This window comes from Giraffa tippelskirchi, chromosome 3 (assembly GCF_054371585.1).
Source record: "Giraffa tippelskirchi isolate mGirTip1 chromosome 3, T2T-mGirTip1v1.2.pri, whole genome shotgun sequence".
In the NCBI taxonomy this organism is placed as follows: Eukaryota; Metazoa; Chordata; class Mammalia; order Artiodactyla; family Giraffidae; genus Giraffa; species Giraffa tippelskirchi.
Window position 1 is genome coordinate 10340413 of NC_137277.1, and position 21357 is coordinate 10361769.

The 21357-nt window shown below is 52.2% G+C and overlaps 1 protein-coding gene across 9 annotated transcripts in view; it reads right to left on the reverse strand.

Annotated features, from left to right (window-relative positions):
• The window catches only part of LOC145540694 (uncharacterized), a 440299-nt gene that overhangs the window by 307627 nt on the left and 111315 nt on the right, over positions 1-21357 (reverse strand). The window contains exons 1-3 of one of the 9 annotated variants that reach the window (XR_014078503.1): positions 15309-15410; positions 13791-13997; positions 10340-10410 (exon numbers count right to left, since the gene is read on the reverse strand). The exons of 1 other annotated variant lie outside the window; for it this stretch is intronic. Coding sequence is in view for 1 of the 8 variants with exons in the window: in XM_081575732.1 (XP_081431858.1) it covers positions 10340-10410 (71 nt within the window). In the remaining 7 variants the exon portion in view is untranslated. Of the gene's footprint in view, positions 1-10339; positions 10411-12952; positions 13266-13790; positions 14194-14304; positions 14556-15308; positions 15411-21357 lie in introns of those variants that run through there. 7 more of the 9 variants (XR_014078502.1, XR_014078501.1, XR_014078508.1 and 4 more) reach the window with 7 other exon arrangements.

Sequence of the window (21357 nt, forward strand, 5' to 3'; positions counted from 1 at the left end):
GTAGCAAATTTTAAGCTCTTTATTATCTCAAGTCACCTTCTCAGGCATGTTTTGGTGTCAGCTCATGTGTTGGAGAAACTGCGACAGCAAACTCATTTACTAAGTGCGCTGCACTTTAAAAAATGTACATTTTATATTAATAAATCAAACCAGTCCACGTCACAAGGTATTACTTTAAGTGAGGCTACTCATTTTTCTGTCTGCAGTCCTCCACAAAGACCTCACCATGTACTCAGTTACTCCCCATCCCACCTGTAGATGCGAGCTGTCCTCAATTCTCATACGTAATTCAAAGAGAAAGTCATATACCAAGTGCCTGCACCACTCAGAATGAAAAGGGAAAAAAGAAGACATAAAAGGGGAGGAGAAATAGACACAGACGGACAGAGAGAGAGAGAGATGGAACCAGAACGTTATAAATAAAAAGGAGACAGTGATGGCTCAGAGAGAAACCTACTTCAGAGAGGTAGCAAAAAATAAGATGTTTAGGCTGTCTGAATGTTTCATGAACCTGTGAAAATAGCGTGCTGCTTTATGAAAGAACGTGGGGAGACATTGCAGCTAATCAAAAAGATGTAGGTGCAAATAGGATGTGTTTATAAAGCCGGTATCACATGCAGAAGAAAAAGCCTGCTGCAGGCGGGGATTTAGGGAAAGGCAGGTGCCCACGGAGGAGCATAACATCACTGTTCAAGGGAGGAAGTTTCAGGATGGTTTTTCCCCTTCACTTGTTTAAAAACAAAAAATTCCTCACCAAATGTCAGCTGTGAGTCAGGTTCCATTTGTCTTTATAACAAAGTATCAAGCAGGAGTGTGGAAACAAATATACACAGAGAGACAAGTAGGACCAAAAAGACCAAAAATTGCAGACACATGGATGAGCTAGAGGAGGTAAACCCCACACAACACCCGCTGTAAAAAAGCATTTCAATCTCATGTTCACTGTCACTCCAGGCTCAGTGAGATCCTTCTCCCTGCGTGGCTCCTCCAGGCTCCTTACATTGCCCCTCACCCCACACACCACCGCTCTGACATGTCCGGGTAGGAGAGGCGCTTCCTTCACCTTTACATTCCTTCACTCCTAATTCCACAAGCAGGCATCAAATAATGCCGCGTGCCCAGGAGGAAGTGGGGATAAATCAACCGGTATCTCTGTCTTTAGGAGCAAGGTGCCTCCAACTTCTACACATCACAGAACAAAGGGGCCTGGTGCCATGGTTGAACGTGAGTGAGGGGCTGTAAAGAAGACGGTAGGGTAGAGGCAGTACCCAAGTTGGAACAGGCTGTCCAAGGATAGATCCAGACTGGGACTGGCAGTTTCTCTGGCCAATACCATGCCCAGTCCACCCCAAACACCAAAGAGCTTCATAATTTCTCTCCAATTCTCGGAAGCCATTTCTTTGAGCCACTGGTAGAGCTCAAAGCTTAGCAAGTAGCAGGAATGTAACAGAGGCCCACTCTAGAGTGGTACCCAGGAGTCCTCCCATCTGCCTCCTTCCTAAATCTGCCTCTTGGCTGGCATTGGGTTAACCCTTCCCCCCAGCAGGGTGAAGAGAGCCACCACTGCGGCAGTGCCCCCAGCAGCCCCAGGAAAACCTCAACAGGGGGAGGGCACCAGAGCAGGCTGTGGGCCCTGGCCCCATCCTTGGTGCTGTGGTCAGCTGCGCCCCCTGTGGCAGGGGGTGCCCAGGACTCAATCTTCCCTCCAGCCTGGCATCTGGTCCCTGCAGAAAGGCCATGAATACACCCGGATCAGCTTCGACTCCTTTCCCAGGGCACCAGACAGGAGGCATTTGCAGTGAAGGCCCAGCATAGCCAAAGCCTGGCCTGTGAGGACTTTCCTGGACTCCAGCTTCCCCAGGTGACCTGAGGCTACCCAAGGCCCACGCATGGACTCAGTTCTCTCTAAGCTCAGGCCCCTGGAGGAGGGGGTTCTGAGCAATCATTCGAGTCCTCTTTTAATAGGGGAGGGGATTGCTGTTGGAAATGGGCAAGTGGTGCCAAAAAAGTGCAGCAGCTCCAGCACAGACAGCCCACGTGACCCTGGCAAACTCCCTCCTTGGCTTCCAGCTGCCTCACCAGGCCCCAAGCACCAGACACTCCACTCTAGCTCCTGCTCCCTAACCCCTCAAACCGTTTCACCTCATTCTCCAGGGGTCTGCTCTACACTCTCAGAAGCCCCCGGCTGGGAAATGAGGAGTCAAGCTCTGCTTCCAGGAGAGTGTGCCTGTGAACACGGTGCCCACTCAGGGAGGCCTCCAGTCTCTGGGGAGGGATGGGGGTGGCAACCTCCAACCTCAGGCAAAATGGAGCTCTGAGCCCCAAGGTGGAGACGGGGACTGTGGGACAAGCCCGCCTAATGCTCAGAATGAGCTCCTTCGCCAACCCCCTCCCAAAACCCCCGGTCCCAGTGCTCTTCGGTCCTCAGAGAGGCCCCCACCTGCCTGCATCCCGCTTCCATCAGGCTGCGCTTTCTTTGCAACTTTTCTCCCTCTGTCCCTTCAAAATCTTCCCTCACCTGGAGGGTCTGGGTTTAATTAGTGCAATATACCCGATAACAACGCAGCCTAATTAAGACATCCGCCCAATTCCGAGATGCACACTTAATGAGCAGGTTCTGCCGCAATGTTTATACTTTTATTATGATTATTTGCAGACCAGTAAAACCAAAGCCGGCTTCCAGCTGATAGACTTCATACCGGCGACCCCACACCATTAGCCTCCTACCTGCTCTGTACTAAGTGCCCCGGGCTGCTGGGCGCGCGCGCAGGGCGTCCCCCGAGCCGAGCGGGTGTTTCAGTTGGAAATTAGCGGCCAGGCGCGCGGGAGAAGCGACTTCACCCCCAGCTGAGGTGTAGGGCTGAGTCCCTCCGTCCCCGTCCTTTTCCTCCACCGCAGGATGTCTCGTGCATCAGCGTGAGCGGCACCGCGGGCGTCCTTTTTAAAGTGACCATTAAAGAATAAACCCAGTCCCTGCCCAAAGCTGGAGAGCTCCGTCAGGAAGGAGTTTTTCCTCACCCTCGCCGGACCCCGCGGCCGCTGGAGGAGCTGAAATCCTGGACTCCTAGTAAATCCCTCCTACCCCACGTGAGACCTCGGATCCTGGGGCCGCTCTGGGACGGGATGGGGTCCCAATGTCCCTCCCCGCCCTGCGCCGCGTCCTCGTCCCCGCGCGTATCGGGTGAGGGCCCCCGGCAGCCCGGGCACTGCGGGGATGCAAACCCGGAGAGGCTCCGCGCCGGGGGAGGCTGCGTCACCCCGAGGTGCCGCCAGAGACAGCCCTTCCGAGGGGGCGAGCCCCGGACGCCCCCGGCGAGTCTCGCCACCTCTGAGACCACCGGGACAGAAAGTTTGGACCGGGTGTGCCTGACCGCCTTCGCGCCAGCTTCCCTCAGCCGGGCTGCGCCAGCCCCTGGGGGCGGCCGAGGCTCGGAGAAGCAGCCTGAGTTCACGCCTGAGCCTCCCTGACTCCCGAGACTTTGCGGGGAGCGCCCCCAGCCCGCCGCCTGGAGGGCCCTGCGAGTGGCTCACCCCCTGCCGCTTCATACCGGGGCACAGCGTGGCGCTGCAGGCCCGGGGTCTCTCTAGGGAACCGTGGGAGACCCTTCCTCCCCACAACTCTTTTGGGTCATCAACTCCTCCAGTGAACCCTTCTCCTCGAGGACTCAGACAGGGTTCCCGGGGACTGGGTGCCCAGGGGTCGTTCCCACCCGCGCAGGTTCCAGCTCCGTACCCGGGACGCGCCCCGCGGGGCTGGGATCTCCTCCCGCTCAGCCTCCCCCCGCCAGGGAGTTCCCCGCGCCGGGCATTGTGCCGCCACCACCACCACCACCACCACCGCCACCGCCACCGCCACCGCCACCGCCACCGCCACCGCCGCGACCAACGCCACGAGTACGCGGGACTCCCCGGCGTCTCCATGGAGCCCGACCCCGGGGCCTTCCCATTCACAAAATCGCCCCTCCGGCCGCAGGCTGGACCACGTGCCGCGCGACCCGCGCCCAGGAGGGAACCCAGAGAGTCCCGACCCCGCAAGGAGACCCCTGACCCCGAGGGCGCCACCGCTCCCCGAGCGCCCTCGGGTCGGTCCCCATCCGCGCTCTGCAACCCCGCGCCCCCACCAGCCCCGCCTCCCCCTGCGGGGTCCGGTGCGCCCCTCCCCGGGACGTGCCCACCCCCACCCCCGAGCCCAGCCCGCTCAACGCGAAGGTAATGACCACCGCAGGGGCGAAGCGCGGGCGGCGGGGGCCAGGTTACTCACGGGCTCAGCGCTCCCCGCGGCAGGTGACAGGGGCCCGGCGGCCATGCCCCGGCTGCATCCTGGCCGCCGAGCGGGCAGCGGCGTCCCGGGGCCGCGCGGGCACCGGCGAGCCGGCGGCGAGGAGAGCGCGGGGCCGGGCTCAGGCGGCGGCGGCGACAGCGTCTCCGACCACGCGAGCGGCTGGGACCGCGGAGGGGCCGCTGTCCGAAGAAGCTCGGCGCTCGCTCTTGCCTCGCTGCCGCCCTCTCTCTCTCTCTTTCTCTCGCCTCTCTCCTCCCCCTTTCTCTCTCCCTCTCGCCGGCTCCTCTGGCTCGCTCGGCTGGAGCGAAGAGACAGCAGGAGCACGCGGCGGCGGCGGCGGCCCTGGCGGAGCGCGCAGCGCGCGGCAAGGGAGGGGGCTCGGGCGGCCGCGCGGCCGGGAAGGGCGGCGGGGCGGGGAGGGCCGCGGCGGGGCGGGGAGGGCCGCGGCGGGGACAGCGCAGGCCCGACGCACCCTGGTGGCCCGAAGCTTCGGCCCGGAGGAGAGCCTGAACGAGAGAGGTGGGCGAGGCGCGGAGGACCCCAGAGCCCGGGGCTACCCGGTTTCCCGCGAGCGCCGCCCTCCGGTCCCGGACCCGCCTCCCCTCCTTTCCTCCCTCCCTCTCTCCCTGCAGCTATCCTGAGGCCGGGCAGCCCCTACCTTTCTCCCCTAAGGGTAAGGGCAACCCTTACCCTCCTGCCACCCTGGCCCTGGCCAAGAAAGGACAACACTGGGGATCCCCAGGAATGGGACTCGGGCCCCAGGAATGGGACTCGGGCCCCAGGAATGGGACTCGGGCAGCGAGGGCGAATGCTCCCCAACCTCTGCCACCGGTCTGCCTCCTCTTCCAATTTGCCCACACACCTCCTCCTCCTTACTGGGACTTGAAATTCCCTGCCTCGCCTTCCTGGGAATCCAAGAGTGAGTGATCGGCCACATAGAGTCACCACTGGGGTGTCTGTCCACAGTGACCAACCACACCGATTCAAACATTTCTACCTTGGCCGGGGAAGAGGGGCTGTCACTTGTAGGAGGTCAGCTAAGGATTTGCCTAAAGTCAGAAAAGCAAGTATTCCCTGTCCCCACTCCCAGTTCCCCCACCCTAGGGGAAGGAACCCTGATGTAGGGTCTGAGAGGGTCTCTATCCTTAGGAGGGGAAGCAGAAGGAAAGCGGAGGCTAAGGGCCAGAGGAGTAGGGACCATCTGGGCTGGCAGGATGAGACCCATGGAGAGCAGTGAGGTCACACCAAAGGCAGGCAGGAGGGCCTTGACTGTCCCAAACAGAACCGCGGGATTAGGCAGGGCCTTGCTCCTGATTCTACTCAAAAAACAATTGGATGCAGCACCTGGAGCCTCATCAAGAAAGGCGAGAGCAGGGATGGAAGTGAGCTGCACCCTCAAAGACATCCTCAACCTAAGCGAAGTGAAGTAAAAGTCACTCAGTCGTGTCCCAGTTGTGTCTTTGTGACCGCATGAACTATACAGTTCATGGAATTCTCTAGGTCAGAATACTGGAGTGGTTAGCCTTTCCCTTCTCCAGGGGATCTTCCCAACCCAGGGATAGAACCCAGGTCTCCCGCATTGCAGGTAGATTCTTTACCAGCTGAGCCAAAAGGGAAGCCCTCTCAACCTAAAAGCAAATGAAAAACCTGTGCCAGGTTGCTTTTACTTCTGGATGCTGCTTCTAGAACAGATTCCTTCTTGTACCTGACCGTTCTACTTTTCTGTGTGAGGCAAAGACCATGTCATGGAGTCTGGAGTTTGTTAGGAGCTTGGAGGATTCAGAGACAGTGAAGGGAGGGATATAAACTCAGCTGCTCTTTGCCCAGGGCTCTGTGCTGCCGGCTGCTTCCCAGCAGAGTGAGGACAGATAGTGTCCACAACAAGTGCCTACTGTCCACTCACGAGCTTGATGTTTTTAATTTCTGGCCCTTCTGCCTGTCTGGGTCATTGATCTGTCTTGGTCAGTGGGAGTCATGCTACACAATTTCAAGTTAGCTTCTTGGCCCTACAGCTAAACACTGGATATATGCCTTGTCTACCAGCAAGGCAGCTGCTTGGTTGATTGAACTTTCCCCAGCCCCCGTATTTGAAATTGCACATCCCTGCTCAAAAGACCTAATTGGCTTTCTCTGTCTTCTGCTGTCAGATGGTCCAGGCCTCCAACTCGCGGCGGGGCCTGCCCGTTCCTCATCACCTGCCTGTCTTCCCATAGGCAGGCCTTTTGCTTCCCAGGCAAGATCTTTACGAGTCATTCCTCTGGATCATTCCAGAGAAGCTCTCCGAAGACAGCACCAAATTTTGTTCCCAAGCTCCACCACACCCAGCCAGGGCTCAGCATGCTGTAGGTCCACTCAGACACCTGAGCGCGTGGATTAAAGTTGGTGTCGGCGGCAGGATCAGCTCCAGGACGTGCACTTTGGGATCACCATCAGGGACAGACAGGCCCTGGCAAGGCTAGAACCTCATGACAAGCCTCAGAGAATTTGGCCTCCCAGCACCAGCTGCCGTGGAATGGGGATCTGGCCAGAAAAGGGGCGCAGGGCCAAACTGTATGTCCTCATATTAATATCAGCCTTGGCGGGGGGCGGGGGGTGGTTCCTGTCTTGGGATATGACTGAACAGAATTTTACAAACCTCTGACTTGGAAGCTTCATTTAAAAAAAAAAAAATGAGACCATGAAGGAGGAACCAGGAACAGCCCTTTGCAACACTAAGAAAGAAGCAAAAGGAGATTTAGCTCGGAGTCTAAAATGACAACTGAACACACACAGCTAATTTTACTCCCTCTGAAAACCCCACTAAAACTACCACAAGAGATTTCCTGAAGATGAAACCCCTCCCAAGGAGCTGGTGAACAGAGAAAAGACAGCTACCAACAAAATGTGGGAAGCAGGAAGGCAAACGGACAAGAGCTGCTTGGCCTTGCAGAGCTGAGTCCTAACCCCATCATGGGGAGAGCTAAGAAACAGAACCTCCAAAGGCTTAGAGCCATGGGGCAGGTAACTGTGGGCCCCTCCCAAAAAAGGCAGCTAGGAGCAGTGGTGATCTGTTTAAAGAGCTGCAGATCCTGGATGGTTGCCCACTCCAGATCACTGGATGGCTGGCCACCATGAAAGGGTATTCCTCGGGGAGGATGAAGCAGGAGCTCTGTGGGCTCCATGCGTGGTGACAGAGGGGTGTCCTTCACTCTGAAGGCTGAGAGCCCCACCCAGCCCCCATAGCACCAATATCCTCCAGGCAAGAGGCTAGAAAAGTCTCTTCCTCCACCTGCAGATTTTTGGAGAAACCCATGGATATAATTTTATTGTTTCCCAGCAAAGCCCTGAGCCAATCTCCCTAGAGAAAATCCCCAGTGGATGAACCCACCCAATCCTCAGACCTTCCGGTAGCTCTGCAATCCCTTCCCCCAAATGTGAGTAGACAACCCAGGATTGCCAGACATTGGGGGAAAGCCTTTGAGAGAAAGAGCCACCCAGGTGGGGACCTAAGGGCGTGGTGCACAACTTCAAAGAAATAGACAGGGAGGAGATACAGACGTTTAATATCCTCAAAGACAGCAGATAAGATATCGCATTTACGAACCAAGAGCAGGATGCTATTTTAAGGAGAACATTTAGAGAACAAAAAATGACTGGAAAATTAAACGTGTGAGAATAGAAACAAAAACCTCAACAGACAGGTTGGAAGATGGAAGGGAGGAGCTATCCCAGAATGCAAAGCAAAAAGACAAAGAGGAGAAAAATAAGAAAGGATGAAAGAATTAGATGACCAGTTCACGAGGCCTAGGACCCATACAAAGGCAGCCCTTCTTTGCATTCCATCCTGCCTGAAAGAGTTATTTAATTCAATAAATTTCCCAGAAATGAGTTTCCAAGTTCTCAGTAGAGCAGATGGAAATTGACCCATATCAAGGCATACTATCACACAAAGCAAAACACTGAAGAGAAAGAAAAAAGAAAGTGAAGTCGCTCAGTTGTGTCCAACTCTTTGCGGCCCCGTGGACTGTAGCCTGCCAGGCTCCTCTGTCTATGGGATTTTCCAGGCAAGAATGCTGGAGTGGGCTGCCACTTCCTTCCTCAGGGGAACTTCCCGACCCAGGGATCGAACCCAGGTCTCCCGAATTCCAGGGAGCCACCAGGGAATCCCAAAGAGAAAGGCCTCCACAAGTTTCCAGGCTTCATAGAAAAGAGCAGAGGTCTTTTCTTCAGAGGTCTCAACAACAGCAGAAGCTTATAGATAATGGAGCAGTGCCTTCAAAGTGCTGAAGGAAAATATTTTCTGCCCTAGAGTCCATTACGTAGCCAAATGAACAATCTAATGTGAGATTAAAATAAAGATGTTTGCATGTGCAAAGTCTCAAACAAATTTACCTTCCATGTACCATTTCCCAGGAAGCTATTAGAGGATGTGCTACAATAAAACATGGGAGTAAAGCATGAAAGAGGAGGACAATGGATAGATGAAATAATGGATCCAGTAAGAGAGGGAGAGAAGAAGGGAATTCCACAGAATCAGAGAGAAGGGAGATCATAGGAGAGTAGCTGTCCAGATGAGAGCAGGGTGGTGACACGTTCAACTGTCCAATACATAGACCTGCTGAGAGCCATCATCACTAAAATGCCTTCTGACATCATACCACCCTTTTAATGCCAGATGCACCTGCCAGGTTCTTATCTGTACTTGGCCTGCTTGGGCCAGGTCATGATAGAGTTCCAGCTCTCTCTGTATGCATGGCACTGGTATAAGCTGAAGACACTCATTTCCCCCATCAGAAGTGTGCTATTTTGTTTTCTTAGAAATAGAAGGATGGCCATGGTGAGCTAAGAAACATAAAATTCAGATCTGTCTATCCCTCCACCCCCACCAACCTACCAGACATCCCAGCTGGGGATGGACCTCAGTTCCCCAGGGAGTCCCCATGGCCTTGCCAAGAGCTTTCTAGAACAGATGCCATGGTCCGTTCAGGGCCAGTGAGTACACTGACTAGCTAAAAAGGGCTCTAGTAAACTCCCAGGCAGCTGAGGCCAGTCTGTGACCCTTAAGACCATTCTCTTCTCTTCTCCCAGGCTTCTGTGGGTAGCAGGCCAAAGTGGCCACAAACAGAAAGGATATCATGGCTAGCTCTCTACGTTAATCCCCTTGCACATAGATGATGATAAAACAATAATATGTTTGAAGAAAACACAATCCAAGGGGACTTCTTTGTCCCTGTCAGTCTTTTATGACCAGCTGGTGGGCTGCTGGAGAGTGTAATTTACATCCATTACCAAGCTTCCTGGTTTGGTCGTTTAATCCAACAGAGAAGGTTATTTAATGCAGTCATAACCTCCTTGCTAAGAATGAATATTTTACTCTCTGTCTCTCTCTACACACAGACACACACACACACACACACACACACACTCCAATATTTGTGTTACATATAAATATATAAATATTTTCATTTCCCCACCACCATTGTTGGATATTTGGGCTTTCCTCTTTGGCCACAGTCCAGGACATGGTAGATACTGTGAAGAAGTGCTCTCTATCTTAGTGATTTCCCGGTAGGGAAAGTTCCACAGGTCCTACTATAGTGAAGTGGATGAACCTAGAGCCTGTCATACAGAGTGAAGTAGGTCAGAAAGAGAAGAACAACTATGAACACATATATATGGAGCCTAGAAAAAAGGTACTGATGAACCTATCTGCAGGGAAGGAATAGAGACTCAGACATAGAAAACAGACTTACGGACACCGCAGGGGAAGGAGAGGGTGGGGCAAATGGAGAGAGTAGCATTGAGATATATACATTGGGCTTCCCTGGTGGCTCAGATACATTACCATGTGTAAAACAGAGAGCAAACGGGAAGTTGTTGTATAGTGCAGAGAGCTCAGCCCAGAGGAGTGGGACACCCTAGAGGAGTGGGACGGCATAAGAGATAGGAGGGAGGTTTAAGAGGAAGGGGACATGTGCATGTCTATGGCTGATTCGTGTTGATGTATGACAGAAACCAACACAATGTTGTAAAGCAATTATCCTCCAATTAAAAATAAATTTAAGAAAAGATTCTTACACACAAAATGCAGGGCAGCCGTGCAAGAGCTTCTAGTCTGTAGGGCTCTGGGGCTTGTATCTCGCTGGATCCTGTGAAATATAGGTCACAATGAAACCTTGGAGGTCAGAGACACCAATCCGAGAACTTAACCAGAGACAACGTGGAGGTTGACTGGCTCAGGCCCACACCTCTACTCACAGCCAGTGGAGAGGCACCCAACACGTGCCCAGCCTCAACAGGGGCCCCAACAGCTGGACCGGCTTCCCAGCCTTCCCTCACACCTGAACAATGGTCCCAAACTTTGCCCACTCCCGGTGCTCTGGACCCTGATTCCTGGCAGACGGACAGACAGCGTTATCTTTTTCTCCAAGAAGGGAGGGCTCAGATTTAAGCAGCTCTCTTTCCTCTCATCTTCCATCCATGCTCAACTCCTCTTCCTGCTCTCTTTCTTTTCAAATCCTCTCCCCACACTGGTCGGGCTTCCTGCTCTTCTACTTTCCCTGCTCTGGGGAGCTCCAGCCTAAAAGCGTGGTCAGTCCACACCCATCCTTTAAGAACAAATCCTAGTGATGCTCTCCTGCCACGCCTTCCCTTTTATCACAAGTGGTCCCCTCCTCCTCTCCAACATCCCCCTGGAAATGGCCCTGCTGGAGTCCCTAGAGACCAACTAGCCTGTGCCCCTTCCTCCATGCAGTGAATCATTCAAGGAGTTGCCCCTGAGCAGACCACGGCATCTATTCTGGGAGGGTCTTGGCTCTGACTGTTGCCCCTTGTTATGAAAGTTGGATGGTGCCTGGGAACCCTCTGCTGGCTCCTCTCATGCATTTCCCAGGCCTTCTTGGCAGGGAACAAGGCAGGTGGCATGTTCTCCACTCCTTTTCTAGAACCGTCTCCCTTTCCTCTACGACAGCCTTCCCTCTGCTCTTCCTTCCCGAGGCAGCTCCCTCTGCATCTTCCTTTGGTTCCCCTGCTCCTCTCTAAATGCCCACTTTCCCTGAGACTCCACCATCAGTCCCTTCACGTTATTTTCCTCGATGATCTCAAACCCTCCCCCTGGTGTCACTGTCGCAGGCATCGTCCCGGCATTTTAGAGCTGGAGGCAACTCCAGAAAGATGAGAAAACTGAGGTCAGCGTGTCCAGGTGCCCTGCGGGGGACTCCCAACACCTGGGTAGCAGCTCCAGACCTTGAACCCTGCCTCTGGCTCTGCCAGCAATGCTGCCCCCCCACCCCCCGCCACACTGCCTCTTATTTCACATGCAGGGGAGCAGGTGGGTGCATCTGCAATGTCACACACACACAGTTCCAGACTTGATATTTTATTTAAGAGCAGGCAGCTCTATATCAGTACCCAGTTGCTTTCAGTTCTGACATTTATCTTCTCCAAAGGAGGGTGAGCCACTTGCAAATCGTCCCATCTCTCCTCCCACGTGGCTGGGAAATGTCAGAGGGAGATCCAGGCAGCTCAGGGTCCCTGGCCCACATCGCGCACATTTCACTCTTTGGGCTGCTTGGTAACCCGGTTGCTTTGGGAGAGCCGAGAAGGCCTGGGAAATTGCATGAGAGGAGCCAGCAGAGGGTTCCCAGGCACCATCCAACTTTCATAACCAGGGGCGACAGTCACAGCCAAGAGCCTCCCAGAACAGATGCCGTGGTCCACTCGGGGGCAGCTGGGTCTTTCCCAATCTTCTCAGATCTCCTTGCTTTGAGTGGGACCCACGCCATGTCTTAGAGCTCTGCCTGTGATTGCACAATAATACCCACCCAGAAAACAAATTAAAAATAGGAAAAATCCATCCGAGGCGTGTGTCTGCTGAGGCAGAGTGCTGTCAGATTGCTAGGCAACCCCGGGCGATCCTGTGGGAAGGTCTGTGCTAAGCTTGTTCCACAGAAGTAGCACTCTTGTCCCTGTTGTGTGGATGTGCTCAGCTGAATCTGAGCAAGGTCATGAACAGAGGGAAGGCACAGGCTGCCTGAGCCGAAGACGTGCCCATCCGCCTGGACAAATGGATTTTCCGGAGGACAGAGAGGAGGCCGAGGGTGTCTGCAGGATAAGAGGCATCTGGATGTATGCTGGAAAACCCATCTAGTTTCCCCGTGTTCCCCAAGATCCAGGTGCTTAGAATTGTGTAGGCAACATGACTAAATCTTAACTGATTTACCCATTCCGCTGTCTTCATCACGTTCAGTCAGAGGTGAATTAAGTAGGTTCAGAGGCTGGAGACGGGAGGAGGAGAAAGGAAAGAGGGATGCATGGCCAGAGCTGGTGGGGGAGCAGGGAGGCAGCAGAGCTGGGAGCACCCAGGCGCCGCCGTGCTCGGCTTTGTGCTCCCAAGGCCGAGATGGAAGCACATGCTCCCTTTTTACAGTTTCGTCCAAACCGCACTAACAATAACATGTTTGTGGATGGTACAACGTTGGTTGTGAGCAAAAAATACTTCTAAAAAGAAAAGGTGGGGGATGTGGCATCATGAAAAATAACAAGAATTTTCTATTAGACTTCAAGGTCTTTAAAACAAGGATGAAGTCAAGAGAGCTTCTTCCCTTTTCCAAGGCTCTGCAGAGACAACCCAGGGTGAAAGCAAAAGGGTGTGTTAGCTTCCCGGGGCTCCCATCACACAAAACCACCGGCTGTAAAACAACAGAAATGTATTCTCTCACAGTACTGAAGGTGAAAAGTTGGAAACCAAGGTATCAGCCTGCTGTCTCAAAGGCTCCAGGGAGAAATCATGCCAGGCCTCCCTTCTGGCTTCTGGTCGCTGCTGATGGTGCTTGGCATCCTTGGCTTGTGGCAGTGTTGCTCCAGTCTCTGCCTCTGTCTCCATATGGGTTTGTCTCTGTGTCCTCTTCGCTTTCTTATAAGGATCCCACTCACTGGATTGAGGGAGCACTTGAATTCAATACAACTTCATCTTAACTATTCAATAATTGCATCTGCAAAGACACTGTTTCCAAATAAGGACCTATTCTGCGGTCTGGGTGGGCATGAATTTGGGGGGACATTATTCAACCCACTCCAGGGGAATTAATAATGAAATCAGATGAGCTTCAGAGCAGACAGGTGTTGGCCATCATCTGGTCCAGCCTGTCTCTCTCTCTGTTACAGCACCCAGATATAGCATCTCCAGCTCTGCCTGGGCATGGCTATGGTGGTGTGCTCCCCGCCTCCCACGACGGTCTCCCCATTAGAGGAGAGCCTGCGCTGCTAGAAAACCTTCCTCTCAACATGGACGGAATCTGCTGTGGTCATGGTCCTGCTGAATCTCAGGGGATTTTGCACAAGTCCTGGCGCCAGCCCCACCCCAGTTGGCTGGCAAAGAGGACACATAATTCTCCCCCTTCAGACACAGGGTTTCCACTAAGATGTCCTAACAGTCGCTACAATACAGGCTGCCTCATTTCCAGCCTGTTTCTTCCACGTGGTTTCTGTGCATATGCCCAAACATGTGAGGGAGGGGGTTTCAACTTACTCCTGTTAAATTTAATCCAAATGGTCATCTATGTTGATTCTGCCATCTTGACACATTATTGAATAGTTAAGATGAAGTTGCGCTGAATTCGAGTGTGCCCTCAACCCAACTTTTCACCTTCAGTCTGCATCATCCCTGGGTTGAAAGCATGATAGAAAAGCCTGGTCCAGGCCAATGAGTAACTGAATACAGCACCCTCCTGCATGCCTGAGTGGGAAACTTGCCGTGAGGATGGACATTTTCAGAGTACCGCTATTAAATAGTCTCAGTAACTAACATAGTTAGAAAGAACACTTCACTGAATCACTTTGGATGGCTTTTATCATTAAAGTTTGGAATCTACTGAGTGCCTTCATGGAAAATTCAGACCTTTACTATTTCCATAAACTTTTTTCTTCCAGTTCTGTTAAAATTGATATAACACTGTATTAGTTTAAGGTGTATTACATAATGATCTATGTATATATTGTAGTAATTGCCAAATAATTTAGTTCATGTCCATCACCTCACTTACAATTTTTAAATTTTCTTTTGAGTCTGTGAACTGAGTTGACAGTCGTTGGGGTGGCTGAAATGACGTCAGTTTCACTGGGACATGACCCAATCGATGTCCTCTAGACTCAAAGGCAGCCCACCCCCTCCCGTCACTGAAAGCTCACATAGGCAGGAAAGGCTGCAGGACACATGGGTGCATGCAATGCAGTCCCCATGGGGTGCTGGCTGCTGTCACATGGCCTCCGGCAAATATGTGATGGCACATACATCCTACAGGTCAGGGCATGTGTTAATGACATGGCTTAGGAATCACCCCAAAGGAGGCAGAAGAATAAATAACAGAGGAGAGAAAACTGCAGGTGGATTGCAGGCCTCTTAGAACCTGACATTTTTACACTGTGGCTTAATTTCCACGCTTCCTCCCAGAGACCTCAGGGCACTGTGTTATCTACGTGTCCCATACACATGGTCCTGTACAAACACGCCTGAACGTGTCCCCAACAACAAAGGCGATGCCAGTCACCACCACCAGCCAGATTCCCAGTTCCGAGGCCCTCTGCCTGACCAGAGAAACAGCAGGATGCAAGCCACCTTCCTCCAGCTCCAGGGGACTCTGGACAAGGCACCCATCCTGGGGAGGGCTGCCCACATTGCACTCCTGCCCCTGTGTTAGTGTCCCTGGTTCACCAAAATAAAGCAGCACAGACACTGGAGACTGGCAGAATGAGATCAAGGTGTTGACAGGCTGGTTCCTCCTCCCTGTTTCCTCACATGATCATTCCTCTGTGCCCTAACCTCTTCCGATAAGGACACCAGTCATGTTGGATTAGGGCCCATCCATATGAACTCAGTTTAACCTAACTGCCTCTCAAAGGATCCCACCTCCAAATACAGGCATGTCCTGAGGTGCCAGGGGTTAGGATTTCAACATGTGAATCTGGGGGACAGTTCAGCCCACACACCCTGTTGATATCCCTATCTCTCCTAATAGTCAGAGTTCCCAGTCCTGAAATTCAGACATACCTCTCCTCTCACTCCTCCTTCCCCTCCCTGCTCAGCTCCGTCTACATCCTAACTAAAACTACACTTTTGTCTCCATCCAGCACTGAATCTCCACATGAAGCTGAGAGAGGTAGGCTGGGCAGATATCACTTTTGACACCTTTGTGAGGCGTGGCAACCCTGGGGTCACAGGTCACTGCTGCCCAGCAGACCTGGTCTCCTGGCCCATCCAGGGGAGCACCCGCGCTGCCAGGCTGGACCTCTTGTTTTGTTCCCAACAGTGGCAATAAATGGCCCAGTGTACCCAAATCCTTGGACCAAGGCCCCCACGTGTGCATATTCAGGACAGTCAGCCCCCTGGGATGTCTAGGACAGATTTCTGCCAAAATAAGATGAACATTGAAAATGAGACACTAACTCCCGCCCCCGGGGACTGTTCACTGAGCAAGGCCCTATGGCCACAGGCCCCCTCACCCACTTGGCCGGTTCTTGAGAAACAAGATCGTGAGCTCCCTTGGTGGGGAGGACAATCCAAGACCAGAGGACAAAGGGCCTGGGTGCCCAGCTCAGCCTGGCTGCCTGTGTGATGGGGACCTGCCTTTGGCATCTTCAGCGCTTGGTTTGCTTCTGTGCTAATGTGTGGGGACAGACCTCATGACCCTCTCAGTCCGGCTCCAGGAGTGGGAGCCTACAGTTCTGTCTGAAGCAGCCTGGCTACCCCAGACCAGCTCAGCAGTGCCAGTTCTCAGAGGAGATGTGGGGGTAGGAAGAGAGGTGAGCTGCCTATTGTTTCAAAAGATCTTCCTCCTTCTACCTCCTCCTCTGGAAGCTCATTCTTTTCCAAAATAGCTCTTGTGCCTCCTTCCCTCTTGTCTCCTCCCTGCTTCCAGGAGCTTCATGGCCAAGTTCCACCTCGCAAGGGGGAAGGGTATTGGGGGAGGGAGGGTATGGCTCTCAAGCTGCAAAATTTCAAAGTCAAACAATGACCCCTCCATCGCTCAATCTCGTTGCCTCCAGGTCAGGCTTAACCACCTCCTCAGCAGCAGACTAAAAGAAGGAGCCTTGTTCTCAGGCCAGCTCCCCTGTTTCAGGGTCCTCACAATGCCCAGTCCCCAGGAAAGGGATCTCTTGAGCAGTTAGAAGCCCCTACAGACTTGCCTCTCCCTGCTCTGCTTGGGGAGCCCATCTCCAAATGGAGTGTTGACCTTTCCTTGGCCAGGCTATGGCCCCTCCCTACCCAGAGGGTCCTCCTCTGCCCCCCTACAAGATCAGGCCTACGGAGGGTCAACCAACCTTGGCCAATTACTTTGGACCCCACACTGACCCTTGACCCAGATGCGCCCTCTATTCAGCCTTCTGCAAACCCAGCTCACTCCCCACCCGTCTCCCCGCCAACTCCCTTGGACAGTGAGACCCATTCTGATCTGTGACTTCAGGGCTAACACAACAAACCAAGGCCCCGGTGCACCAATGCAATTTCCTGCTCCACGGCAAGACAGCAGCAGAGTCTTTAGCGGTCATGATACACCACATATCAGGCTGAAGCAGCCGGGAGCAGGGAACAGCCAGGAAAACCTTGTGCTTTTTTTTAAGCTAAGATGAAATTCACATAACCTAGAATTAACCATTTTAAAGTGTGCAGTTCAGTGCTGTTTAGCACATTCACAATATTGTGCAAAAATAACCTCTGTCTAGTTCCAAAACATTTCCATCACCCCAAAAAGAGACCCTATGCCCACCAAGCAGCCATTTCGTTTTCCCCCAACCCTGTGCGTTTTGATGCTAAATGAATAAAATGCAAATTTTTCCTACTATTCTTGCTCCAAAGCATTGGCGCTTTTTGAATAGGACTGTCACACTGTCCTCATCTTCTTGGCTTGCCCACTTAACACTCAGGGATGTTCCAAAAGTGTCACATGAAGGGACAGGCAGTCTTAAACTGCCTTCATGAACAACTTTGCCATTTACCCAAAGCCAGTAATTCCGCATGCATTCATTTATCCAACATATATTCTTTGAGCACCTTTCTAGTGCCCAGCTCTTGGTCAGTCAGTGGCTCACAGGCATGAAAAGGATCTGATGCAGCCCTCCAGGCACTGGGTGCTAACTTAGGGAGGCAGATGGGTAAACAGTGCGATGACAATGTCACATGGTAAGCGATTTGAGAAAAACATGAAGAAACACTCCACCCACGGAGGGCCTTGCCATCCTCTATCAGTATTTTCATCCACACTCCCACATGTTAACATGGCTGTCTTCACCTCCAACACCATCTTTAAACACCAAAGATGGGGACACATATGCTGGACGAGACCGCAACAGGAGGGGGCTTGAAGAGGCAACTCACAAAGAAGACTTAAAAAGGACCCCAAAGCACAGAAAGTGTCTAATCTCACCAGCCACCAAAGCAACGCAAATCAAAACAAAAACACACTTCCACTTCTCCACTCGCCGAATTTTGAAACTGCTGATTGCATTTCGTGCTTCTGCTGGGAAGTGACCCTCTCCTGCATTAGTTGGTGGGGTCGAAGGGGGTGTCTGTCTGGAGGGCAGATTGGTACTTGGATCAAAAGCTTCCAAAATGTGTTTAACCTTTAACTCAGCAATTCAACTTGTAGGAATTCACCCTAAGGAGAAACTCAGGAACAAATGCAAAGATTTATCTTGGAAGATTTATGTACCAGAATATTTGCAACATTGCTTATGACATCAAAAGACTGAAAACAAACTGAATATGCAACTCCTGGGTGCTTGGTAAATAATTTGTGCACTTATTAAAAATCTTACCGTAGAAGAATATTCAGTGCCACCACAAAGTGCTCATAAGGCTTTCAATGGAAAGATTTCTAAAACAATGTGCAATACAATGCCACTTATATTCTCCAGGCCCTGAAACAGGCTGGAGGGACACACTCTCTTGGCTGGAAGTGATTCCCTCTGTACAGATGAACAATAGGTAATTTTTTATTTTTCTTTTTTGAATTTCATTGTATATTCTAAGTTTTCTATGTTGGATCTCAATCGTATTTGTAACCAGGAAAAATATAAGGAGTGTTTTTAAATTTTGATGAGAAATGTTACAGAGGCAGTTTATCTGCCAGCGCACCAGTTTGAAGCAGGAAGAAGAATCAGGACAGTTCCTGATAAAGGCAAGGCTCCACCTAAGGGGGTAGTGAAAGGTCCCTGTGCCTTTGAGCAAGAAGCTGAGGGAATACCATGGTCAACCTCTTGACTTTCCTTTTCAATTAAGTTTTGAGTTGACTTGCCGGTATCATGCCGTCAGAAGTTCCCCATGTCTCTTTGGAGCTCATGGATCATCTTGGCAACACAATCTAGCCGTCCCTCGGTCCTCTCAGGAGGAGTTCCCTCTCGGATTTATTATTTTGAACTGAAGTTCTGGAAGTTTCATCATTACACAATAAATATTTTTTGAAGTTCATGATTCATGAGAGCAGTAAAAGAAAATTAATTTTTATTGAATTCCTACTGTGGGCTACACACCCAACATAAAATTTCCTCATTTAACCTTTGAAATAATGCCTTGAGGTCAGTGTTACTGCCCCCAAATTATAGATAAGGAAAATGAGTCTCAATAACCCAGACTCAGAAAGCTGGCCTCGGTCTCAGAAGCTGGCTTCTCCCAGAGTGTCTGATCTAAGAGAGCCAGAGAGAAAAAGCCCCACGGTGGGGGCCGCAGTCTTTTTATAACCTCACAACCAGTAAGGGCTTTTGGTACCCAAATTCCACTTGGATGCCTTCCTAGAGAATGGATGGCCTGCAGAGGACAATGCTCATGTCACCTGCCCACCTCCCACCCAGCCACAGGGATGTGGCAGCTGATGAGCTAGGACACCTGCCCCTAAGCGGAGCTGTCGGGGGAGACTGTCCAGCCATGCACACCGCAGGAATCTGAGCCCCTGTACTTGTGACTGCAACATCTCTGAAACCAGGAGACAACTCTATTGGGAGAACAAGCGCTAATTAAATTTACTGGGATCATTGAAGAGGAAATTATTTAATATTCTGAACAGATTTAATATTTGAAAGCATGGACGGCCTTGATTCGTTGTGGATGGGTTCTTTGCCATGGGGCTTACATTTGATGGGATCCACACAAGCTAGGAGGAGGGGATGGAGGTGGCCGGAGGCTATGCTGTCCCTGGAAGCCAGAGGAGAGGGAGAGAAGCTGGGCATGGTCAGAGGGTGAGGTCCTCATAACAACCCTCCACAGGGACCCTGGGCACAGCTATAGCGAGCTGGAAGTCATATTCACAGCTTCTGTGGCCTCATATCTGTGGGTCCCTAACACCTGCCTGCATTCGCCCCACTTTTCTGTAACCCAGAGCCCTTGTTGGCCAGGGTACCCACCTGAGTGAGAGGGTCCAGAGTCTTGTATTCCTTGGAACACATGATCTAAACACCCTTATGTCTCTTGGTGGAAGTGAGAAGAGCTACAAACACTTCTACTATGTCCTCAAGACACATGTCTGGACCTTTCAGGAGCCACTCAGCCTTGTCACCATAGTGCCACCCGGGACCCCACAGCTTCCTCTGAGAGCTGCTCCTGGAGGAGCTGCACCCCATGCCCTCATCCAGGTGCCAGGACACGGCCTCCAGACTGAGCAGCAGCTGAGGCTTGACCACTGGGGGCCCTTTCTGGAGGCTAGCTGGGGTGGGGGGGGCGCCCAGTGACTGACTAGGAGTCAGTCACTGCCCAGCAGACAAGCTCAGGGTCACATCCCATTGGCTGTGTTGCATCCATGAGGGCAACTGCAGGCCAGGAGACCACCTCAGTTAAACCAAGGGAAGGCCTGCAGGACCCCTGAAGCCCTGAGATGGGGAGGGGATGGGGAAGAGGTGGGTGAGCCCAACTCATTCCCTGAAGGGGAGAAAATAGTTTCCCAACGGGAACTGGTGAGGTGGGGAGCAGGGTGCAGAAATTCCAGGTGAGAGCTTGGGCTAGCCATGGAGATGAGGAATTCCCACCCAGTCCTCAGATACAAGGCAGAGAGTCAAAATATTTGGGAAGCAAGTGACAGAAACTCAACTCATCCAGCTTAATCTGAAAGATAGTTCATTGGCACCCACAAATGGAGTGGAGCTGGGCTTGAAGACAACACATTACACACACACACACACACACACACACACACACACACACACACACACACACACACACACACCCCGGTCTTGCCTTTCTGCTGACTTAATCTCCCTGTTAGATATGTGTCCTGCAGACACTGGACTTGGAGGACAGAGCCCATGGCTGCTGCACATGGGGGCTTAGAGCCTCCCAGTTGAGTGCCCCCCTCCAGGACACAGAGCACATCTTCCCCCATCTCTGCTCAGGGAAGCCACAGTGAAGGATATGGATCTTCTTGAATCGGTGTGGCCCATCCAGCACCATGGCTGCCCTGAGAGGGGGGCACACTGCACCTGTGGAGGGAAGGGACATGCAGACTGTGTGGATCAAGGCAGGCAGAGGGCACAGCAGCTCCAGCCCAAGGGTGCCTGGTCCTAGATGCCCAGTGGGCAGCCCATGGCTGACTGGCACCAGAACCACCAGCCAAGAAGTGTGGAGGCTAATATCCACAACATGGAGCTCAGAGGAGGCGTCTGGTCAAACTCCAGACTGGGCAAATGCTAGCACCCGCCTTCAGAGTGATTTTTTTTTAATTGTAAGTGATTCTATCTGCTTCACATGTCAGGGGCTAGAGTTTGGACATGCTTTATAATTGTAATTAAAATAAACCAAGTGCCAGGAGGGTCAGTAGGATTTTACATCGTGAGGATCCTCTCATCCTTCTGACCCTTCCGACTGGAAGTTTCCCAGAGCTGGTGTCCCTTGACACGCTACCCTTGGAAGAACAGAATCCTAAGTCTGCAATTTTCTTTTTTTCATTGTCTCTCCCACTTAGTTAAAACAGATCCCCATACCAGTCTGGAACCCCTATTCAAGCACCTAAACCTCCATAAAATAACCCACAGACCAGTCTCAGCTTACTGCTGCTCTTAACCTATCTCCCATGGTTTTTGGTGGCTCAGCTTCTTTTATGCTGAGCTTACCTAGC